Source organism: Apteryx rowi, unplaced genomic scaffold, assembly GCF_003343035.1.
Source record: "Apteryx rowi isolate R43461 unplaced genomic scaffold, aptRow1 scaffold_6, whole genome shotgun sequence".
Classification (NCBI taxonomy): Eukaryota; Metazoa; Chordata; class Aves; order Apterygiformes; family Apterygidae; genus Apteryx; species Apteryx rowi.
This window is the reverse complement of record NW_020450871.1, coordinates 5,276,043-5,299,821: the sequence shown is the minus strand read 5'-3', so window position 1 is coordinate 5,299,821 and position 23,779 is coordinate 5,276,043. Positions and strand designations below refer to the sequence as shown.

At 40.9% G+C, this 23,779-nt stretch overlaps 1 protein-coding gene across 1 annotated transcript in view; it reads right to left on the bottom strand.

The window, feature by feature from the left end:
- Positions 1-4,838: 4,838 nt before the first annotated feature.
- The window catches only part of PDGFA (platelet derived growth factor subunit A), a 20,277-nt gene continuing 1,336 nt past the window's right edge, over positions 4,839-23,779 (bottom strand). The window contains exons 2-5 of the mRNA XM_026082978.1: positions 16,365-16,469; positions 14,010-14,197; positions 6,526-6,652; positions 4,839-4,894 (exon numbers count right to left, since the gene is read on the bottom strand). Of these exons, the coding sequence (XP_025938763.1) occupies positions 4,839-4,894; positions 6,526-6,652; positions 14,010-14,197; positions 16,365-16,469 (476 nt within the window). The remainder of the gene's footprint in view (positions 4,895-6,525; positions 6,653-14,009; positions 14,198-16,364; positions 16,470-23,779) is intronic.

The window sequence follows — 23,779 nt, the reverse complement described above, 5'->3', positions numbered from 1 at the left end:
ACTGAGATTGTTTTCAGACAGTTCCCTCCACATATGCTTTTTAACCAGAAAAGACTTCAAAAAGGATGAAACCAGACCAACAGTTTCTGAATCTGTGGACAGTGGAAGAGATTACAGAATGTTGAACAGAAAAGCATTTTACTCCCAAATCCCTGGAATGTGCAAGGACAAAACAACAAAGTGTTAAAGGATTCAGTGGAAACGTGACTTACAGCAACTATCATCTTCAACTCCTTCATTAAGTTCCCCGCTAGCCCCCCACTTCCCAAATAACAGAGTTGTCAAACAAATATCTTGAGGCTCCTATTGCTCACACCCTTTCCTGTAACACTCCAAATGTTGCACGTTAAAAGTCCAGATGGGAGTCCACCTCCAGCAGACAGCGGAAGAAGATAGGACACAGCATTCACGAATGCACAGAGAACTGTTTAATTTACAGCCACAATGGTGAAACAAACCATTTCAGAGCTTGGACATTCAAAGTTAAGTCTGACACTCATTCTTATATTCACTTATTGTGCTTAAGTATTAGAGAACACAAGATTACATTAACAGTACACAACAGTCTGAGATCCCTGCAGGACCGAGTAGCGAAAGGGATGAGCAAGAATGAGGGACCAGCCCCTCAAGTGGTGTAAGCTGGTACAGCTCCACTGCAGACAATGGAGCGATGGTGATTTACACCAACTGAGGATATGGCCCTTGAAATGTCCAACTTAACTTTGAATTACTGTCTCTTGTGTCACAACCTTTAATGTAACTGTTCCTTCTGGTTGTATCTGCCATCTCAAAGAAGGACTACTACCATGGCCTGTAAGGTTGGAAAGGCTGGCGGATAAAATCTCAGCTGGACTACAGTAAATGGTGCACATGTCATGACACTACTCCTCATATTTTAAAAACTGTGGACTGAATCCTCATCTGATGTAAATTAGCTTAGGGGCGGCTGAAGTCAAAAACATTTGCCAATTTATACTAGCTGAGAATATAGCCCTGAGATTTTTGTGTTTTCTGTTGCATGCCGTATAAACACTGTGCTTAAGAACAAAGACTCATGTGCATTTCATTCCTGGTAACAAAATTAGTTAGAGACTACAAGTCCCAAACAAACGATTACTGGAAAAGTCTCCACTCAGTCTTCATTCTCTCATGGTTTTCTGAATTTGGCATAACACATTTATTTGCTGGCACCAATAAAATGCATGCCTTTCAGTTTGCTTTTTTTCAAGAATTAAATATAGGGCCAGACTCACTGGTGGTGTAAATCAGCAGAGCTCCATTGTATTCAACGGAGTTACTCCAGGAAATCTGGCCCACAGATCTGAATGCAACCTTCTTATGCCAGTGCAACTACAGGACTCTTGACAATTCTTTTGCAAATTATTCCACTTAAGTGACTTTGACATCCTTTCATACCTGCACAGTGTCTGAGTGGGTCACATAACGTTTTTTTATCTACATGATTTTAATGGATATATGAACTTTTTTCATTAGATATCTTTTAGACAAAAAAAGAACTGAGCAACATTATTGGCATCCCACTGAAACATAAATATATAAATTACATTTTATACACTTTTTTAAACGCAGACACATACATTCATGTGCATAACATTGTGAACAGTACACTTAGTGGAAAACAAGCACAGACAATCTTAGTTAAATGTATTTCCAGTTTTGGTGCTCAACGAATACACTGGGAAAATGATCACAAAATAGAATGATGACTAACTCTATCTCTGCATTAGCATCTGAAGCCAATAATGCCTGTTAGCTAACATTGCTTTGTTTGGTTGAAATTGGACATAGCTACAGGAACAGGAGGGGAATGATTGAACTATATTTAAAGAAATGGAAAGGTTAAAAATCTCACTCTTTTCTGTTATGTTTTAAGGATCTGCAGTTCATTCACACTTTAAGATATTTTTGATTTGAGTGGAAACACTGTCTTCAAGACAAACTTTTTTGTCATTCCAGACAAAGGAGAGAAAACTCTTTCATCTCTTTGTAGATGTTTTACAAAGAAAAGAATCCAGTAGTTCATTTTACATATCCAATGTGATACTCCAAATAAAACAAAGGGTACATAATCCAGACTACTGGGGTGGGGCAGTGATTTTGGCCAAGTGAGTAGCCATGTCACATCTGGCACAGCCCTAAATTTCCAAAGCAGCAGACAAGGATTTGGCCATGTGGCTCCCATTGCAATCCATGGGGAGCTGAACATTTAATCCTTTGGCACTTTGAAAATACAGGAGCTGGTGCCAGAGTATTTTATCTGCCCTGCTATAGTTAAAATAGATTTTGATGTTATTTGGGCTATTCTACTACAAAAATATGACCACAAAATGTTTTTTTTTCTTTTTTTTTTGGTTCAAGAAAACATAGCAGGCTTTCTCAGGTATATAAAACTGTTAATTTTTAGATAAAAATACAAACTTCACCTTTACAAAAACACATATTTCTGTTGAATACACATAAAGCATAACATTTTACCAAAAATAAAGAATTTTAGGTTTCGTTCAAATATTTGCAGCAAGGTAGGTCCCATGCCACCATGACATTGTACAATGCAGATACAAGAATTTGTACATTTCACACAGCTCCATCATGTGAAATAAAAGTATCTGTATACTGATAAGAATGACAATTGCTAACACAATATCACTAGTAGGCAACTGGCATAAGTCTTAAAGGAAAAAGAAGGACTTTTGCATGGATATCCTATGATTTGTTTACGCACATCTCTCTTTTTTTCTTTGTCTTTTTATGTAATGCTTTAAATTATGGGGGAGGTTGGGGAACATAAACCAAGAAACATCTAGAAAATTATGCATAGGTATACCATTTTTATTTTAATACATCTCATTAGTTTGCATCCCACTAGGAGAAATACCATAATGTTTTGTGTTCTGCTATTGTTATACCAGTCTTTTATATGTGTTATTGGCAAATGTAGTCCAAGAGATAATAAAAAGCTAGGCAAAGAGTAAAAAGAAAACTTAATAATCACTTTATGGTGTAAAAAAAAAAAAATCCACTTAAGGCTCCCCAGAAGGTTTTTTTTGTATAGACTTTTAAAACACCACCAAGCAAGGATGTATTGTTCTATAGTGTTTGCGTGGCATTTGATCATTTCATACATTCCTGCTTTTTTTGTGCCTGAAGTCCATCAGCGTCCATCCATCTTCATCAAGAACACAGGCACATTTCTTGACGTAAAGCACCGTTGACTGCTCTGACAGAAATCCACTATTCACTTAGATTTTTGTCATGTTTTTGAGTACTTTTGGTATCCTCCATTCATTCAACTGTCTTTTTTTTCTTTTCAGTTTTTTTCTTTCATTTTTTTTCTTTTTTGGACAGGGAAGCTTCCTATTGTTTCACAGAGTGCTACAATACTTGCTTTGATGTCACATTAAACAAATGTACATTGTCTCTTTGTTCTCATTAAGTGTTCTTTTGAGCCAGTTTTTTCACATAGGAGAACAAATAAAATATACAGTCAATAAGCACCATACATAGTAGGTTCAGGAATGTAACAAACCATGTACATCCATGTCCCAGAGAGAAGTTTTTTTTCTAGCTTATTTTCACCTTACATCTGCAGGAGAGAAAAAAGATACAATAACTCTATGATTAGAATCAAAGGTCCTATCCTTTAAGAAGATGACTTTAAAAAAAACTGTTCTGCATGAAGAGTCACTAACCTGGGACAAGAAGTTCTAAATGCTGTTTTGATTGAGTTTACATGCTCACTTTTAAAGTTGAATTTTACAAAATCTTTGCTTCTATCATACTACTCCCAATAAATACCTGTTAATCTGAAACAGGATATCAAGTTTAGCATTCTTTAGAAAAAATACATCAGCATAAATGCAAACTGCCATTGGGAGTTTATGTGCAAAAACAGGTGCTTGAAATTAAATTCACCATCATCCAGGAGTTAGGCACATACACTGCAAAATCCAAATCATTCCCACTCCAAATACTAGAATCAACTGCAACTGCTGTAGCTTACATAATTTCAGGTCATTAAGAAATGGAAACTCCATRCTTGATTTGGAAGGTGTATCGCCATCATCATACATTGCTAATTCATTGCCAAAGGATTTTAGTCATTTTTGCATTACAAGGGTATTAGTTTTTCACTACCCTGAAAACCTCATTAATTTTGATGACTGACTATCATCATCTTACTAAAACTGAACAAAGCAAAGAAAGATCTTAGTTTTCTGGTATAAATAACACAAGCCCTGCTACACAAAAATGGTATCTCTGAGCATCTTCCTTGTTTGGTAGGCAGATCGTCAGATCACTTCAGGTGCATGTAACATCAATCCCAGTTCATGCCAAAACAAGGGTTTGATGGTCATGCATATAACATTTACCATATGTACACTCAATGTTTTACAGCCAATGACTGGGAACAAAATGATTTGTAATCTGGCAATTCATTCATGCATTATTATGTGATGCTTTGACCTCAGAAATCAATAATAATGAAACAAAAGCAGAGGCAATGGAACTTGAGATTTCAGAAGCTGAAGTATTAGCGCCCTCCAAAAAAAAAAGAAAAAAAAAAAGGCAAGAAAAGGAAGTAGCTCAAGAATGTAAGATGCTGATGGTGATGTGGAGCTTAAAGGAAAAATACCAGCAGGTAGAATTATCAAAGCCAATCAGAACTAATCTCTTTGCAGCCTTGAGGTAGCAAGTGTCAAGATTTTGAACAGTGATTAAGTTGAAGTGATGATATTTGATTAAGTTTTCCATTACTTGTGCTATTAGGGTGTTCAGCATATAGGTCCTACCTGAATATCAAATAGTTCCAGTAGGTTTTATGTTGGTTTTAACTTTTTTCGTTTCCGTTTTTTACCTGATTCCCTAGGCCTTCCTGTTAACATAAGGGCAGGGCTGGTAAAAAGCCCTAAGGTAATGCATTTCGTTGAACACTGAAGTAATAAATACTCAAACCGTTTACATTTCAAAGAAACCTCATTATCCTTTGCATTAAAGTAATAACTTTATAACTTCTGATTTGACATTCAGTTTACAAAGTAATTATACAAAAGTAAAAAAATAATAAACGAAGTTGGCATTGCATAAGTCATTTCCAAGACCCATCCATAAATACTGTTACCATGCTGTATTCAGTATTTGCTTTCAGCTCTACAGTTCAGCTATTTTCAGCTCACCATCCACTTGCTGGTGCAAGTACTGTTCCTATCAATAATTAAATCCCAGAAAACTGTATTCTTTCATTGCAATCATTTCTACCCCATTTTTCACACACACCAAAAAGAAGAGTTTTCAGCTTAAATTCTTAACTGCTTAGTCTTTAGCCATTAAAGACATTTTGAAAAACTGAAATTGAGCTCATGAAACTTTTTTCCAAATACAAGACATAGAAAGAATATCAAACCATATACACAAAAAGCATCACTTTTAATGTGTTTTTGTCTATTCATAATTCAGCCTAGTTTGAGGTTGAACATTCAGCTTGGATTATAAATTGATGCCTGGTAAGAATCACAGCAGAGGCCTAACTTTGCTTTTATACAAATTCTAATTTTTCTGCTCTGTATGTAGTAATTGTAGTTGACATTTGCTTAGACCAGATTTATGTGTCCATACTAGATGGAAACTGTACAAAAAATTCCTCCTTACCCAGCCACCTATGAAACCTATCACCTTCGGACAGCCTTCCTCCTATATTCACCTGCTCTACACAGACTTTTATTCTGGGGCTGGATCTACTGCATCCCTAAATGCCTGGAATTGGTGAAAGCAATCTTTGGAATCTGCCTTTAGCCAAAATTGAGAGAATGGGAGCAGTCCTTTCTATCATAGTGGTTTTCCAGAATCTCTCTCAAGTCCTGCATTGATTGCACTCCAGGATGAAGATTTGAACCAAAGATTTTAGGTGGTTTCATGAAAGTCACCTTGAAAATAAGCATTCTTCCCCATAAATCTTTCCCTGTGGTAATTTAAATGCTGTCTTGGTAAGGCAAACATGTTTAATGTGACAACTGACAACAAATTCTGGCCTATACATGAGTGGAAGACAAAGGGAACAGGCACTGTTGTTTCAAAACTCCTTACTTCTGAATATAGAAGTTATTCCTCAGTGCTTTATATTCATTCCAAGACTTTTTTCCCCAAGGTCAAGTAAATCTCAGCCTTAACCCTGCCTCTACAAGGTCAAAGAAATTAGGCAATAGAGTCCACCAATACGCTGCAACAGGACAACCTTTAACTTAGTTAAGCAAGACTTGAATAACATTGGGCATACTTTTATTTAAAGGCTAACCTAAGGAGAACTGATACGATTTAAACTTTGTTTAAACCAAACTCTTTATGCAGCACAAATCCTCCCTTAATTTTGCATCTTCAACACACAGAGAAGTAGCTGGGAGCTTTTCCACTGAGTTCACTGGAAGCAAAGTTTGCTTTACATTCTTTACTAATATAAAAACAAGGCCCATACGAAATAAGCATTAATACAAAAATAAAAGGAAAACATACCAGTTTCTTCTTCTCTATAATCTGAATTAGTATTTGATGATGTACAGGTGCATTCCATATGCTCTTCTAATCTCACCAGAACTTCTTTTAATTTTGGCTTTTTTCTAACATATTCCACTTTTGCCACCTATAAAATACGATGAGGTATGTACTGAAACACAGTAACATAGTTCAGGATTGAACACAGGTAAATATATACCTGTATTTTTGAATGAAGCCAAACCCATATAAAATGTTAGCATACTAATCACCCTTTATCTTAATTGCGCATCGTGTAACTATTTATTGCACAGAATATCTGTTCATCCAAGTTCAGCAGTTTGAAACAATCTTATTTTCCCCAAAGAGATAAAACAATTTCCCATTCATGTGGGTTTGAAGTTTTAAGCAACTCAGTTTTCACATATATCAGAATAAACTTTTATACATGTATTCAAATCAGTGTTTGTTCTGTAGAATATCACTTTTAGCATGCTTTTCTGTACATGTTGACCACCATACTTCAGCGGAAGGCTAACAGTGAAGGCGTTAGGTTGGGTTGGTTTGTAATATTTTTTTAATTTACAAATTGGTGTTTTCAGAGTCCTTTGAACATGAAGTGCCCACTCCTCAGAGAACCAGAATCTGAAAATCAGCTTAGAAAGCAGCACTCACTCCTGCTAGCTTCTTGCAGTAACCTGCGGCTCGTTTACAAGAGCTCCTATGCACTGATGTTACAGCCAAGGGAACTACCACCCACAGGCTGGACCCAGCCTTTGGCTGTAWTGCAGATAGCTGGCAGGTACATTACTGCTCTCCAATCTATCCAGTGGCACTGCTCCACTTTGTGCCAAAGCACTGGCATCCTTAAGGAAGGATGCCAGAGGGCAAGGTGAGGTTGGAGGAAGGAACATGCTGGAGAAGCTCTGGCCACAAGCCAGTCTTGCATCTGAAGGAAATCAATGTAGAAGGGAAGTAGGTTGGGGTGGGGGGCACTGAATGGGAGGACAACCTGACCGACCAGGCGCCGGCAGGCTGGGGAGGAGGCACGGTGCAGGGGGCAGGAGCACTGCCGTGCTGGGACACCAAGGGAGATGGGCCGTGGGGTGCTGGGCACTGTCGTGCCATGTGTCACAGGTGTGGTGGTCATGGTTAGGGGTATGGCATGTTGTGCAAGGACATATGGCATAATATGGGAGAAGAGAGTGCTACACAGTATGTAAGGGGTCCAGTGTTTAGTTGACAACTGTGTTTCAACACTGCATGAATAGGTGGTAACCATTCGTTTAGCTGGTATAGATTATTTTCTAGCCCAGGAGGAGAACACTGATGACATGTTTTAACTGGCTTCATTCACTCTGGCTTGCCTACCCTGGGTTACCTACCCTACCCAGACCAAACCCCCTGTGTGATGGAAGCTGAGCATAAACCTAAGTGATACTAGATGAATCAGGCCTTATGCTGATAGAGAACATCTCATCCAAAAGGGATCTTTGAGCTGTTCTTCTTGAAATCATGGCTTTTCAACCCTACTAATTATGAATCTGACATTTGACAAAAGGGGGCTGCAATGTGTCTGCCCCAGTGAACAAGAAGACCACATAATACAGTTATGTATTACTGTATACAAATGAGAAAAAGGAAGGAGAGGAAGGAGAGGAGAGGCTGGTTCCTGCTGAAGAAATCAAATGACAGAGCCATGAAGTCCAATCAGTATAAGAACAAAATCTCTTGTTACTACCAAACAACCAAAGCATTCACAGTTACACTAGAGTCTACTGGTAAGGGTTTACTGGTATGTTTGGTGGTGTTTTTAATGCTCCAAATCATCTTCAAACTATGAAAACACTGTCCCCTGATCCTTCCAAAAGTGGAACAACAGTCTCACAAAATGAGCGTGGTGGCTGGAAAAAATCACATTCCCTGTGAAAAAGCATATTCCCTGTTCCCAGAAACTCTCTTTTGACTCTTGGAACAAACTACCAGGGACCTATGAACGACAGTAACAGAAGTTAGAGTGAAATCCTGGCCTTATTAAAGTCAACGGGAGATCTGCCACTGCCTTCAAAGAGCCAGGATTTCAAATCCACATTTTAGTCACCGCCTCTTCTGTCAACAGGATCTGAAGATTATTTGCATTTACCCAGCAAACAAAAGTTGTACAGAGAAAGATGCAATAACTAAAATGTCCACATTAAAGATGTTTTCCAAATGTGTCAGATCTCTACATAAAAAGATTAAGATGCTGGCCGTGGCATGTAAGAATGCTTTTGCTGAAAGATTAACTATAGGTCAAAGCAATATGTTTCAAAATCTTCTATTTAAAAACCCAACTCCATCAAGCCTTTGAACACAAAAATTTGAAAATGCATGGTTCATCTGAGTCATTCAGCATCAAAGGATGACTAATCCCTAAAATTTATCAAAACAAACAGTAATTAAGACACCTCCATCACCAGAGACAAAGAGACCCAGCAATCATGAAACAGCTTTGATATCTGCCATGCTTATTACAACTGTTGGAATAAACCAGTCTTAATGAAAATTACATGCAACAAAAATAAACTGTAATCAAACTTTTTAAAGTCTATCCCTGTTTTGCTTTGTTTTTCAAATTGAAAGATATATGCAGTTCCTGTGGCTATTTGGTACTAAATAACAGTAAAAACCAAGATGATGATACTTGGAAGAACAGGATCATAATGAATTTTAGCAGCCAATTAAAAAATCTGCTTTTTACTGTACTATAGTTAAAACATAATCCAACATAAGTTCCATGACTTTATTTCAGGCTACACAAGTTAAAAGAAAGATGTTTTGTAAGATGCTGTAAAGGGTCAAACTGAAGCAACACACAATAGAGTTAAATTGTTGTGTTTGTGTCACCTCCTAACACCTGCTGCCACACAGGATCTGTAATTTATGCTAATCTAAAATGATAAAGGTTGCACATCTGATCTTCAGTGGGTATAAACAGGGATAGCTATGCTAATAGCATGGAATTTGGCCTTGTGTCAGCATCRTTTTTCTTTTGTTGCACTTTTCTCCCTGGTGTTTATCTTGGACAATTACTGTTATGCGTATTACTAAATGCTTTGAGGTCATCACACCTCAACAAGCTACCCATGTCAACATCAGCTTCTTTTACTTGTCTCTAATGCAATGGAACTAAAAACTGCGACAACCCCAAACACCTCCAAAACTGCAGAACTCTATAAAAACTGTGTGTGGCACTGTCACTGCCCCAGGGGGTGTGCGCAGCCCTGTCAGAGCCCGGGGGTTGCGCGCAGCCCTGTCAGAGCCCGGGGGTTGTGCGCAGCCCTGTCACTGCCCCGGGAGACCGACGGTCCTGTCAGAGCCTGGCCCTGTCAGAGCCCCGCGGAGCCAGTGGTCCCGTCAGAGCCGCGGGAGACCGACGGCCCTGCCAGAGCCGGGGGCTGCGCCCAGCCCTGTCAGAGCCCCGCGGAGGCGGCGGCCCTCTCAGAGCCAGGGGCTGCGCGCGCCCCTGACAGAGCCGGCGGCAGCGGGGCACGCCGGGAAACGCAGTCCGGGCGGCGCGGGGCGGGAGGCTGCCGCAGGGCATGCTGGGACGGCGGCGGGGGGCGGGAAGAGGCGGGAGTCGCCTGAGGGGAGGCTGCTCAGCGGCGSCGCCGAGGGGGATGGAGGGTGCTGCAGCCACCCAGCTGCCCTCCGGGGCGGGGCTGGCTCGCGGGGGTCTCTCTGCCTCCTCTCCGCCTCCTCTCCCCTGAGGGGGAGCCGCCAGGCCTCTCCCCCTGCAAGTCGAGGTGCGAAGGGCGATGGCGGCCCTGTGGAGACCCCCACCCTGGCCCTCTCAGGGTGCCTCTCTCAGGCTTGACCTCTTCTTGGCTCCACCTGGGTCAGGGTTTCCCCCCTCTCCCCTATTCTTAAATTGATCTTTCATATCTACTGGCTGGCCCTGCCCAGGAGTTCTGATTGCGTGCAGGCAGTACCCTTCAACTAAATCGCAGCTAAAAAGCAAAGTCTTGTTTATTCTAATGATAGAAATGGACTCATTGAGGAAAAACGTTCTTAAGACTGTAGACATTATGTACAGCCATTTTACCTGCACATGCAATTTGTTCTGCAAGGTCTCAACTTCCTCAGATGCTCTGTAGCTCTGCCAAACAACTCATTCTGACTTCCTCTGTTTTTGCCCTTCTCTCTTCTAAATCTGTCACTTTACAATTTTCAAATGATTGCTGAGGAGTAGCTTTTCAATCTTTTCCTTCCTTTCCAGCTCATTTTCTCTCAGTATTTCCCTCCTATTTACTTACTGTAGGAATATCCTATGTTAAATATCCCCAAATCAGCTCAACATAGACTATTCAGAAATGGTAAAAACTGGTATGACTATGGCCCAAGGCCAAGCAGAAGGTAGAACAGAGGTAGATAGAATGATTTAGCTCTTTCTTCTCAGTTTGGAAATAAATATTGCTGCCAACAACCATAACACTCAGCCTGGCTATTCAAAAACTGCAGTACAGACATGATTTGCTCCATAATATTAACTATTTTCTGCTGCCTTGATCGAAAACGCACAGAACATTCTGTTCAACATTATGAGAAACCTCTTGGAAAGACTCAGGTCAGAACCCCCCCCCCCCCAACAAACGAATGGTCTAGCACTTGGTAAAGATAAATACTCGATCTCACTGTGTAGAAGCAACCAAAACTATGAATGTTACTGATATGTTTTTGCAGAGGGGAGAGGAAATGTATCTGTAAGTGAAACCAACACTCCTACTCACCAGGCCATGTCACTGTTTCTCTCTCACAAGGAGAGAAATGCAATACCTTCCTTCCTATCACAGAGCAATTCCCAACCAGCTGATTTATTTCAATCAGGTTTTTGTAATGCTGTACAGGCACAGCTTGCTGAATACAGATTTCTTTAGGACCAGGAGGCTGTATCCTCATGGGCTCACAGTGCTACAGTGCAGGGAAACCTATGTTTTACGAATCTACCCCATGAAGAGGAACCTCAGAAGTCCCATTTTAGGGGAGCTGTGTCACCAGCACCACTGGGTTGGGGGCCTCCCTAGAACTACAGTTGCACAGGTACACCAGCACCTGACCAAGGCTCAGCGAAGGCAAGTAAGGGCATCCCCCAAGGATGCCTTTGAATCAGGTCCCCAAGAAAGGAATGCCCCAATAAAGCACCTTCGCTGCTCCCGCCACACTGGAACAGCTGTCTCTCTTAATCTTGACCACAATGGCCCTCAGTAAGACAAAGAAAACATCCTCTGCTTTAGCCTCTTAGATGATGCAAACCCACTTGCTGACCTTTCTGGGTGAACATTTTTCTAGTGTGAATGGGCCAGCTATGATCTCACTACCTTGTCAATGAAGAGGAAGTGGGGAAAGCCTTTTCAATGTTGAATCAAAAGAGGGCTTTTATGCAGTCTGACATCAGGGGAAAACACAAGACGGCTTTCCAACCGCATTGCAGGAACTGCCCAGAAGGCTCTCCAAAACCGCTCCCCCTACCTTTCCAGCGACCCTCGCTCTGGGCCAGCTAGTTAATGGCATGAGCAGACATTCAGCTCTGAACATAGGATTGGTAAAAGGCTCATAAAACCATCAATTATATCAAAGTTACAAGAGGATCTGACTCTGGAGGGCATAAATATGGATTCTGTTCAGAGATTTCTGGTGTGACAGTGGGGTCAGCCTACAACCTTTACAATGAACATCCTGTTCCTGCTTGACCTCTTGTCCTTTTTTTCCCTTCTACTTAATGACTCTTTGGAGCAGTCTTGGAGCTTGGAAAAAAAAAAAAAGTCCTCCAAAGCTGGCTGATGTATACTGATATTGCTGGTGGCAATATATTTTACACAGCCACAAAAAGCAGCTGCTCAGCTGAGCCTACTTTTAGCTTGCGCCCTATTAAAATGAATGCAAATCTAAAAGTGCTAAAACTGTATCAGCGGACTGAATGAGAAACTGAGATTTCAGCACAGCAATGCGCTGGGGAAGCAGCCCCAGTAATGATGTCCTGCAAAGCTGCTGCCAGTAGCTGAGTTTGCAACTAGGCTTTTAGGGTGCGCTTGGAGTGCCCTGACAGCAGGGGACTGCCACAGCTAAGCCTCTCTCTCTCTCTCTCTCCCCTGTCACTGCAGGGGTAGGTAGCAAGCACAGAGCCGCTCTGTGGTACACAATCCCAGGCGGCAAATTCACAATACACAGGATAACTCTTTGCTGGGCATCTCCAGCTGCTTTGTATGTATTAGCTGCTACACAAAAGTAATTGGAAGCACTATCAAACACACAGGTAACAGCACTATATATTATAATTCTGGTTCAGGAGGCACTTCCCTGTTAAGCTCCTATTCTAAATGGTTTACAGCTGTAATGCATCAACTTCCCCAGTTTGTTCTCAGCCCTCAGTTAATTAAACTGATCCCAGTTTTTCCCTCATTTTTAATTGTTTCTGCAAAGTGTACCAAAGAAATGGTGGCAAGCGAATGTAAAGGATAATTATTTTTGGAAAGACGGAGGAAATGTGTTCAGATGTTTCTCCAGCTTATTTGAGTGTGAAAATGCTTTTCAGACATTCAGAAAAGGAAAAAAAAAAGTCCTGCTCAGATGTGTGCCTGTGTGCATGAGAAACAATGAACTGGCTTAGATGTCACACTTTGCATTTAGAACATACAGTGCTACACGGGTTAACAACACCTTTCTTAATAAGAAATCCATTGCAAGTAGAGCGATCAGTGTGTTGTGCTGGGCAATTTTATGTTCAAGAATGTTATTTTTTTAAATAAATTCTGCTCTTAAAATACTCAAAGCAACATGAATTCACAGGTTTAACAATATAAATGGTTAGTGTAAGTCTAATCTCCTGCACACAGATGTAAATCAACATTACTTGTTTAAACATTGATAAAAATTAGAACACAGTGAGGCCCAACGAACATAAGAAATATTTCACGTAATATTTACTGGAAAATTGCAACAGAGAGAAATGGATTTTTTCTAATGATTAAATACAGCATGAAGCCGTTGAGTCTTCTATCCCTGGGGTAAGATAATTTGAAACACATTTTTTCAGATCAAAAGTGTTGTGTTGTCAAATATAAAAGCCCAATTTAGGCTGCATAATATTTAATTAAGAAAACAGCATTCCATACTGTGATTTATTTTTTTTTTTAGTCCAATGCCCCTTGAGTCATTTTATCTCCTTAACTTCAAGATCTGTTCTGTGCGAGATCATGGGAAACACAGAATCAACTTTATTTTCATTACAGAAGAAGGAAACCTAAAGGGAATCCTATGAGAATCAAATCCAAACCAAACATTTTCCAATAATCATGTAATTTGAAAAGGCCATCTGCTCCCTCACCATGGAGAGGAGCATTGTATCTAATCCACTTGCTATGAGGATGGATAATAAAGATCAGGTGACACAGGACAGCCATATGAATACCTGAAGTTCTTATACTTAAGAGAAGCCTCTTAGGGTCCCGCAGTCACTATTTGCTCACCTTGACACTTCTGTGATGTATCCGTGATGGCTGGCATTTCACGCTGCTGGTGTTGCAACAGCCTGTGCAACGTTTCACTTCCACGCAGGGTGGCCATATCAGGAAGTTGGCAGAGGTGGGATCAATCTGACTCCGAGGTATCTCGTATATAACCGTCCGTGTTTTGCAGACAGCCGGGATGGCTTCTTCTGCAAGCAGAAGAAATTCACACTTCCAGGTGAACAGCTGCTCTCACCTCAGAGCACCCAGATACTTTACACCACCAATTTATGACTGGCATCCTTAGCTGGGGTTTTGAGACAGTGTTCTCAGCTCCCATTGCTTACTCATAAGTGAGTGCTGAGTGCTCTTTGCCTGCCATTAACCTCTGTGTGCTACCCAGAGAGGAGCCTGAGTCACTCCAAAAGTCCCTGCCCTAAAATGAGGGTTTATAATGGTCTGAGTCCCAACATAGCTCGGAGCACACACCGTCAGATAAGACAGCGCTGGCTCTTTAGAATTGACAGCAAGCCAGGGGCTTCTCCAAATTAGACGATCCTCCAATACGGCTTCATAGCCACTGCTCAACAGCAGCTGTTATTTTACAATATTGGGGCTATCATTGCATATATATACTGTCACACAAATGTGCAACACATTGCAAATACCACCACAGAAGTTGCACTGAGAATATTTATCTCACACCCAAATTGGCTGAGCTGGGAAACCACCTGCGGCAGCTTGAAATTTCTGAGTTCTGGGTTTCCACTTCCCCAACCTTAACATCCCTGTATCAGGGAGCTGGCTCCATCCACCATCCCAAATGGCAACTGCTATTCTTTCTCAATGAAATTATCAAAGCTTTGTACACGTTGGGTTTTATTTGATTTGTTATTTTTCGAATGAGGCAAAATCACAAGAGTAGCATGACTAAAGAGCTTGCAATGTAGTTTTTAGTTAAACCAATATTCTGCTGGGCTCAGGTAAGGTGAGCCTGTAGACAGCCGTTCCAGCCACATGAGGATCAGAAAGAATAGCTGTGTGCTGCTGCAGTGCATGATGCTGACATGAAAAATCCAAACCATTTATCTTTTTCAGCCGAGGGACTGCCCAAGAAGTAAAACTGATTAATTCAAGGGAAGAACAGTCCGGAAAATAATAGCAATAACAAGGACAACTTGTTCAATAAGTTCTCTGAAGGTGGCTTGGATTTTTTGCCTTTCAGTGGAAGCAGTGATAGCTTTGGGGTAGATGGGGCAGGGAACTGGGGCACTGCCTGCACTTCTTCAGCAACTTCTGACATATAAGAAATTGAGGCCTGGCCTGAGCCTGTAACATGAAAATCGAGGCTTGGCTTTGGAAGAGAGACATTTTGGTGGGCTAAACAGAGTAGAAATTCTTCTTCTCAGTCCCCAACACTGAACTCAAGAAAATTAGAGGATCCAATACTGCAAGCTAGTTGACAGCTCCTACAAGTTATTGAGCATATCCTGTTCCCACTGACTTTTATGGGGAGGCATTCAACACCTTGCAGAGTAAGGTGCCAAGTGCAGCAGACTGTTTCAGAACCGCTGTTCTCTAGAGGCATTCAGTGTGACGAGTGCACTTGCCAACTCACACTGCAAATCCATGCTGACAGCACGCTGTGCTATATACGTCATACAATCGTAGCTTAAAGTTAAAATATATTGACTCTGAATTACCTATAACAGGTAAGAATATGGATATTTTCTGCAGACGAGTGGAATGGTAAAAGGGTCAGATCTAATCAGATGAACAAGCACTGCATACAAATCCTGTTCTAAAATTCATTAACATCTCTTTAATTTTATATTTGGGCTTTGTTGGATCATCATCATTAGTGTTTTTTAAGAAAAAAAATCCCTTGTAAACATGCCTGGTACCCTATTAAAGATGGAAATCAATGCCCCAGCACTTCCGTCAATCGCTTTTAATTTTTTGGATAAACTGTTTTTTTTCTTTTAAATAAAGAGTCAAGCTGTTTCCTTTTGTACAGCTTCTGTACTGAAAACTCCACCAACTGTTGATGTTTTTTAAAGCACACTGCTGTAGTTGTTCCCCACACTATGAATTATACATTGAATATCACAGCATTTTCTAACCAAAGTCTAACTTTCTAACATGCTGCAACAAGAAAGTGAATGTAAAGAATTTGTGCTTGCCTGTCTCCTATGGACATCCTCCAGAAGACAGCTTCTCAGGCAACGGCTCATTTTGTGCACACAAAAAGGCACAAACTAGAAATGGCCTTTTTCCTTTGTGCATGTTGCATTTTTCCAGTGAAATGTCCTGCTTGGCTGACCAAAAGCACCCCCTCTGTTTTTACTCTCTATGTACAAATAGCTTGTTTCTTACCAATGCTTCTTTTTCTGCGAATGGGCACAGGACGATTCTCTTGCACATGTTTAGCAGAATGAACACTGTAAGATCTCAAGTTTGTTTCTGAAACATCATCATACCCTAAAACAGGAAACAAAATATTAAACCTCAGCTATGTTACAAGCGTGACTGTCACTTCAGTGCTGTTCCATACATATAAATGTGTTGTTCATATGCACAAGACCAAATTCTGCTGTAATTARTCTAAAGTAACTCCTGTCAGTGCAATTGCAAGGGCATAAGGCAGAGAAGACATTAACATTTAATGTCATGTATAAGCATGCACAATTTAACTCTAATATCCGTTTTACTGAAAGCTCCCAGAAACAGTGCCTACTCTGTGACACAGAACCATATCTCAAGTAAGACAGTTGCATTTTCACATGAAAGGCATAATAAAACCTTTCTTACTGGAAAGGTATAGAAATAACAACAACAATATAGCACTTAAAATGTTTCTTAGAAGAAGTTTCTTGAAGTTCTGGCACGAGACTACAGTACAAAATACAGTATTACACACCAAACAGCAACAATGCTGCTTCTGTAAATTTTCTCTTGCCTGCTTTTAAGGACAATACTAGGACAGAATCAAAAGCGAAAAGTAACTAGCATGGCTTTCCTTTTAGCCTCTCTGTTGCAGAACAAATCCCCTGTGAAGTATCCTAACCTTTGGAGGGGCATCTGAAGCTACTGCAAACTCTGGGACCGCATCCAGGCTTGTCTTGTTCCCTAAATAAGCCTACCACATGGGTTAAAGGGCCATGAGAAAAAGCAAAGATGGAAAACTTGGCATTTCATTTATCATAGAAAACAACAAAATAACTGCTCCAACTATTTGGTTTTGTTAAGTGAAGCAGTCCAGGTCGTGTCCCCTGCAGTGGGGTTCTGAAAGCAACAGCACAATCTGCAGACGGGATCAGGAAGACAGAAGCAAATTGGGCACCGCATATAGATTCCAGCACAGCTAAACTCTGATTTTTAGCACGCTGCTGCTTGGAGTCCCCTCTGTAACATCACTGGAGGGTTTCAAGATTACACTGCTGGCTCCAAAGCAAGCTGTGATATACACTAAAAAATGTAAATGATTATTACACAATAATTACCCTGTCCACATGCTACCAACATCCCATAGTCCTCGATCGCACTGCTTTTAACGCCGCCATTCTCCCTGCTTCTGGTATGCACAGTTCAGAATATGCCCAGGTGACTCTGGAACTTTTAAGCTCAGCTTTGTTAGTAACACAAATTATATGGGACTGCTCTGCAAACCAACCACCTCCTTTCCTCCTCGCTCCAAGAAAACCTGCCCAAAAGAGCATGCAACCGGTGAAATAACCTCCAGAGCCTGGTAAGATATAAGGGCAATGCTATCTTCAGCACCTCAGAAGAGCTCTGTGCCTTAAGGTGTATCTTTGCTCTTTGGAAAATGGTATCATAGGTAGCTAAGAGAAGATGAAATGGGAGATCCAAGAGACAGTGCCAGGCACACCCACTGGTCCATCCTGCCTATTTTTCTCATCAGTAGAACAGATTCGTGTCTGAAATAAGTGAGTGTGAAATCCAGCGTCTCAACTCACCCCCATAAGCGRGCTCCTACTACCTATGTAGAATGCTTGTTTCCCATTGATTTCCATGGGAAATTTGGAACCTAACTGCTTAGCTGACTATGGGCCTTATTTGCAGTTCTCAATCCTGTAACGTTTGAACACAGCAATGACTAATGGATTTTATTCCTGCTTTTATTGTACCCCATGCTCCAGAAAACTGATCAGTGGGGTAAATAAGATGGCTTGCCTGAGATCTTGCACGAAGTCTGTATCTGAGCTGAGGTCCGGAGCCAGGCCTCCTGCATCCCCTTCCGATGGCACCAGGCCATCCACCTGACCCCAAATGGTGTCATGCAAAATGAGAATCCGTTCAGATGTTCTTCCAGCCCTCTTCCGCTTCCTAATGCTCAGCCACCCAGCACCTTAATACCAACCTCCCTTTTGGCAAGCTCAAGTTGTCRCAACCCCTCCCTCATTTTCAGGCAATGAAGTGATGCTCAAAAGAAAGCAGCACAAGTTTTGCTCCGTGTAAGACCCAAGCTAGGCTCAGAGCAAGAAGCATCTCTGTCTGCATGCAAACAGTGTTAAAAAAAAAGATTAAATGTAAAACTAATGCCTTTAATCCTAGCTGCTTGGCGGGCACAGCCATCTTGCTGAAAAGAGAAACCACCAATGATGCCAGCTGTACGGCAGGCCTGAGCCACAGGTTCTAATCCTGTATTCAACCCACTGGCATAGCTCCCTTTTAACATGACTGATTTCATGCTGTCTTGTTTAAAGAAACTGGTAAGACCAAAGGAATAGTATGATCAGCTAACCAATATGTTAAGCCATGTGCTTATATATAACTGCTCAACTTAGCCGCAATTAGCCATATTCTATCATCATGTTTATAAAGCAAAGTGACATGTCGAGGAGCATGTGTTGCTTATAAGACAATTTCTAAGGTGAAGAAGGTCTCTGGCTCATACTGTATTTTGCTGTCTCGCTACATATCTTAGGCATGTATATTATTTCATAGGTTCATGTCCTGTTGCAGATGGGGATTTCTTAGGTTAAAAAAAGAGATCTACACAGCTAGCACAGCAGACTGCAAAACAAGTTCCAGTGAAACCTCAATGCATTATGCAACACAAATTGTATTTTTTCTGTTGCCAAAGCATTGATTTTTTTTTTTTTTAATAAACATCACTACAGAGCACGTGGTTGCTGTCAGACAACTGCTAAAATGCTGAGGGCACTTGGTCTCTCCTTGATCCCCACAGGTATGTGGAAGTAATTCCATTTCCCACTAAAGTCATTGGAAAAATCATTGCACTTAAAGGAGCTTGAAGTCAACAGGAGTCTTGCCCAAGCAGGGCTGCAAAATCAGAAAGTCAGCTTTGCAACCCCACTTCACTCTGGATGTGTGGCCAGAAGACTTTTTTTTTTTTTAATTAGTTCAAACAATGATGCTACAATAATTACAACTTGCTCTCTCTAGTCTGACTTTAAAGAAGCCCGATACCTAACTTATGATCTGGCAACAGTATTCCCCAACGAAGCATGTCAGAATTTGCATCAATTTCCTCAATATACTGACTATGAGCCTGAAGTTGCAGGATGAGTCCTTTCAGTGCTTAGCAAGGAAAATGGGAGTTTATGGGTGCTTAGCACCTTACAAAAAGAGGCTTGAAGCAGAAAGCTTAGAAACGGGTGGTTCTTAGTTTAGAAATTGAACATTGCTTGTCACTAAGTGAAGATGGAGGATGCTGCACTGAGCCAGATTAATGCAGCTCTCTCTTAACATTTTAATAATAAAAAAATGCTTTCATGGCAGCTGATCAAGAAATTTCTCTGTAATCTTTTCTTTACTGACAACATTTCAATGATGGGTAGAAAAACTCTCACAATTAGCCTTGGTCAATCCATTAATGTAGCTGAAATTGTTCTTTTTTGTCAGATTGGCATTTTTCCACTAGGTCAAGGAGTAGCTAATATATAAATCGCACAGTTCCTGTGACATTCTGCCAATATGATTACTGTTCTCCTAAATAAGCATGTGGAAAGCATCCTAAGACTACTGTTATTTTATATTTATTGTTTTGTATTTCCACATTGCCATCTCCTTCCCAAACAACTGTTATGTGTGAGGTACAATCCTAAATATATGCAATCTTAGCACATACCCTTCTACATGTCACTTTGATATACCTCCAAAAAGTACAGGTCCAAAACTTCTAGTACCAACGGCAACAGCTTGGGAAATTCTCATTATCTCTTTTTTCAGGAATTCAGTGTAAGGTACAATAAACCGAAATGGTCTGTCTTACAAATCGGTCCTAGAGCCAGAAAGCCCAAGGCAACGTCAATCTGTCTGTTTGATCTTCTTTCTGGCTGATGCAAAATATGCCCTTCTGACATCCAAATGCAGAGATAGATGTCATTAAGTTTCAACTTTGATCTATTAAAGGAAATATAAGTAGCAGCCTGCAAGATCCTGTTTTGTTTAGTTTTTTTCCCCTTTACCTAGACATTATCAACCAACTGTAAAGAAGGAGTATTCTCTATATGTGTCTCGGGGAAACCCAAGACACATGGTAGATGCCCGCCTCTCATAAAGTTTCAGGGATACAGAAGAGGTTAACACGTTGTATCATAACGTCTTTGATTTGAGCCCCACACCAAAAAAACCCACTAAGTCAACAGCAGATTTTTCTAATGGATTGAGCTCTTGGATGCAATGATCTAACACTTTCCATAAAGGTATACTGTTAACTTAGAACGTATCTCCGCTTAACAAAAGCTGCCCTGCTAGTTCTTAATCACAGGCTATTAAATTCACATGGCCTAAGGTGACCCTGCGGTTGATGGCCTTAAACCATGCAATGAAGCACACTCAGCCCTGCACTTCCCCACGCAGGGAGACGACTGGGGAAAGTCTGTTCCCAGCGGGAGGCAAACATAACAGGTGATGAAATGAACTCCACCTCCCACAGGACAGATGGGAGAGGTGAAGCACGAGGAGAAAAAAACACACTGCTAAGCCAGGGAGAACTTCACAGGCGGAATAAAGGAAATGCCCCCGTTTCRGTGATTTAGGCTGTTAGTAGTAAAACTGTGTACTCTGCACGCTACAGCTGCCTACTTCCTGGGACCATGCACGCTTTCTATTTTAAACAGGGTCAGATTCAGCTCTCCGTCACGCCAATGAAACTCCATTGCTGACTATGGACTCCAATCGCAGCACATTTAACATAAGACCCTGTTTCTCATTTAAACGGAGAATTTTCATGTTGCCTTCACTGGGATTTCGCTTGGATCGGACATGCAGCACTGGGCTCGGACAAATTGGCCTGGATTTTCTTTATTGAAAACAATGATAAGCTCCATGTTGGGTAGTGTTTTTCTTTAAGTAATATGCCAGATGGTCTGGGGGTGTGGTTTCTAATTTTATGAAGGGGGTTATCAGTCATCTCTGCGCTACAATATAGCGACCAAATCTGTCAGAATACAAGAAAAACCTGCCCACTCTGACTTACAGAACTTACTTTTCCAATTAAAAATATATACTTTGCATTGCAGGATAGAAACTGACTGTTCTTCCTTCATTTTCCACAGATTCTGCCTTGTTACTTGAGAATATCAGACATTTTCTGCATGCATGCCTGATCCTGCAAACTCTTCCCCTACAAGATCATTCTTAATTCTTGGGTCCACCCACTGAGTTTAAACAGGGCTACTCACATGCAAAAGGACTGGCAACATCCTGCACTAAACAAGGGGAAAAATAATCATTGGAATGTTTTTATTCCAATCCTCAGTTTAAATCAGTATATGCTACAAAACAGAAATATATCTACTGTACAAGCCCTCACTAAACTAACCCTTTTCTAAATGCAATTACAGCTGTAAAAAAATACCTTTCAGAAATACCATCTTGCCAGCGATAACTGCAAAACATTTGAGTTCTTAATCTGAGCTAATATTAAATATAGAAAACAGGCCCAATCCTGTTTACTAAAGAAAACATGGTAATTTTAATGTTCGATTAGTCACACTGATAAGCCCTTCCTCAGAATTACTCATGACAGTAAAGACTGCAAGACTGTGCCCAGAAAACACAAATCCGGGTAGTAAAACCCAGCTACTCTCCAGGAAGATCCAGTCTTGCCGGCACAGCTCAAATAAGACGCAGCATGCTTGGGGAGAGGGAGCGCTCACAAGCAAGAACAGGGTGAAAGGCAGACTACTTCGTTTTTATTTTTTAATATTGTTTTGAGTCCATGTYTTAAGGCATTACTATTTCATGTTGAAATAGTAAAATATTTATGTGTCTTGTTTCTCTAATGGTTTCTAAACTGATGAATTGCAGGAGAAGAGCAAAATGAAACAGTAAACTTGTGGCTGACCTCCTCAATGTTTGGTCATGCATCCTCGGGTTAGTATTTGCCATGAGGTAAATAATTACTTTCTGAAATAAATGTCTCTGATCTGCTGCATCCACTAATTTATTCAGTTCCCGCCGTTGCTCCACTCGTCTGCTCGATTCTCTTGCAATGGAGCCATGTGAACTTTTGCTCTCCTTGCAAGTGGTATTTAAAAATGAAGCATGTGCTTGTTACACTGGAGGATTTGAAAAATAATATATTCTGGTAGCTACAGAATACTGCCTGAAAGGCAGAAGAAACACGCACTATTTTAAAATCCTAGCTCTCAGGTCCAGCCCTCCTGCAACAACAGCCAAGCCTTTCACTGAGTTCACTGGGAAAAAGATTTTAGCAGTGGTGCACTTGTCTGGTCCAAAACAGTCTCGAGTGGGGAAATATGTATTGCATACCCCTTCGCTGTTGTGAAAGCTTCTTTAATTGCAATGATAAGCAATAATGATGAAGTACTGCTCTCCAAAAATATTAAACCAATGCCAACAAATCTGGTAATTAGCAATTAGCCTCTATGGTAAAGTGTTGTGCAAGAGAGAAATATTCCCATTTCCAGTGTAATGGGAAACTGCTTACTCCCTAATCACATGAAAATTGAAAGCTCTGTCTGTAAAACATGTTCCTAGTGCATTACTGCTCATTAATAGAGCACTACACAAAAATCAGTGAGTTAAACTCTAGAAGGATCCTGCAACACTGAATGAAGGTGATTGAACCTGGCACAGACTTTACAAAAATACACAGCATATGGTTTAAAAGGAGATGGCCCCGTACCAACGCAAGCAAGAACTCATTCATTTTTCTCCATGTTTGTTCTTCAGAAAGATGCAGGTTTCCCTTGGGCACATCAAAGGTGCCGGGTTTATTCTCTCTCAGCTAAGAAGAAATCACCAAGACCAAAGTGCATCAAGTGAAACCAAACGATAAGAAACCCAGCTATACAGTGCTCCTGGATCTGATTTACTGCTGCAACGATTTGTTTGAACTGCACGTTCTCACTACACCCATTTGCATGCCTAATGATGCAGAAAATAACCCTGCGCTATTTTCTTTTGGAAAAAGTGTATTTTTAAGGGTAAGCTTCATAGGCAGGTTCCTGTTTAAAATCAGTATGGACGGTTTATTTTCCTTTTAATAAAGCCCAGCTCTTGAAGAGACATTACTTCATTCATAAATATTGTTTCAAATATTTTAAATGCCTCTAGGACAGTAGTTTAAAGATAACAGGGCGATGCAAGCGCAGCAGCTAAACCCTATGGAAATTCTTCTCCGCTGAGCAACGCAGAGGTCCCGAAAGCCAGCGAGTCGCCAGGTCTCTCTCCACCCTCAGCGCCCCGAAGTTTCAATTCCCCGTCGGCCCCTTGGCCGCCGCCTCCCCGGGAAACCACGCCGCGGGGCCGGGGCCGGGGCCGGGGCCGGGACG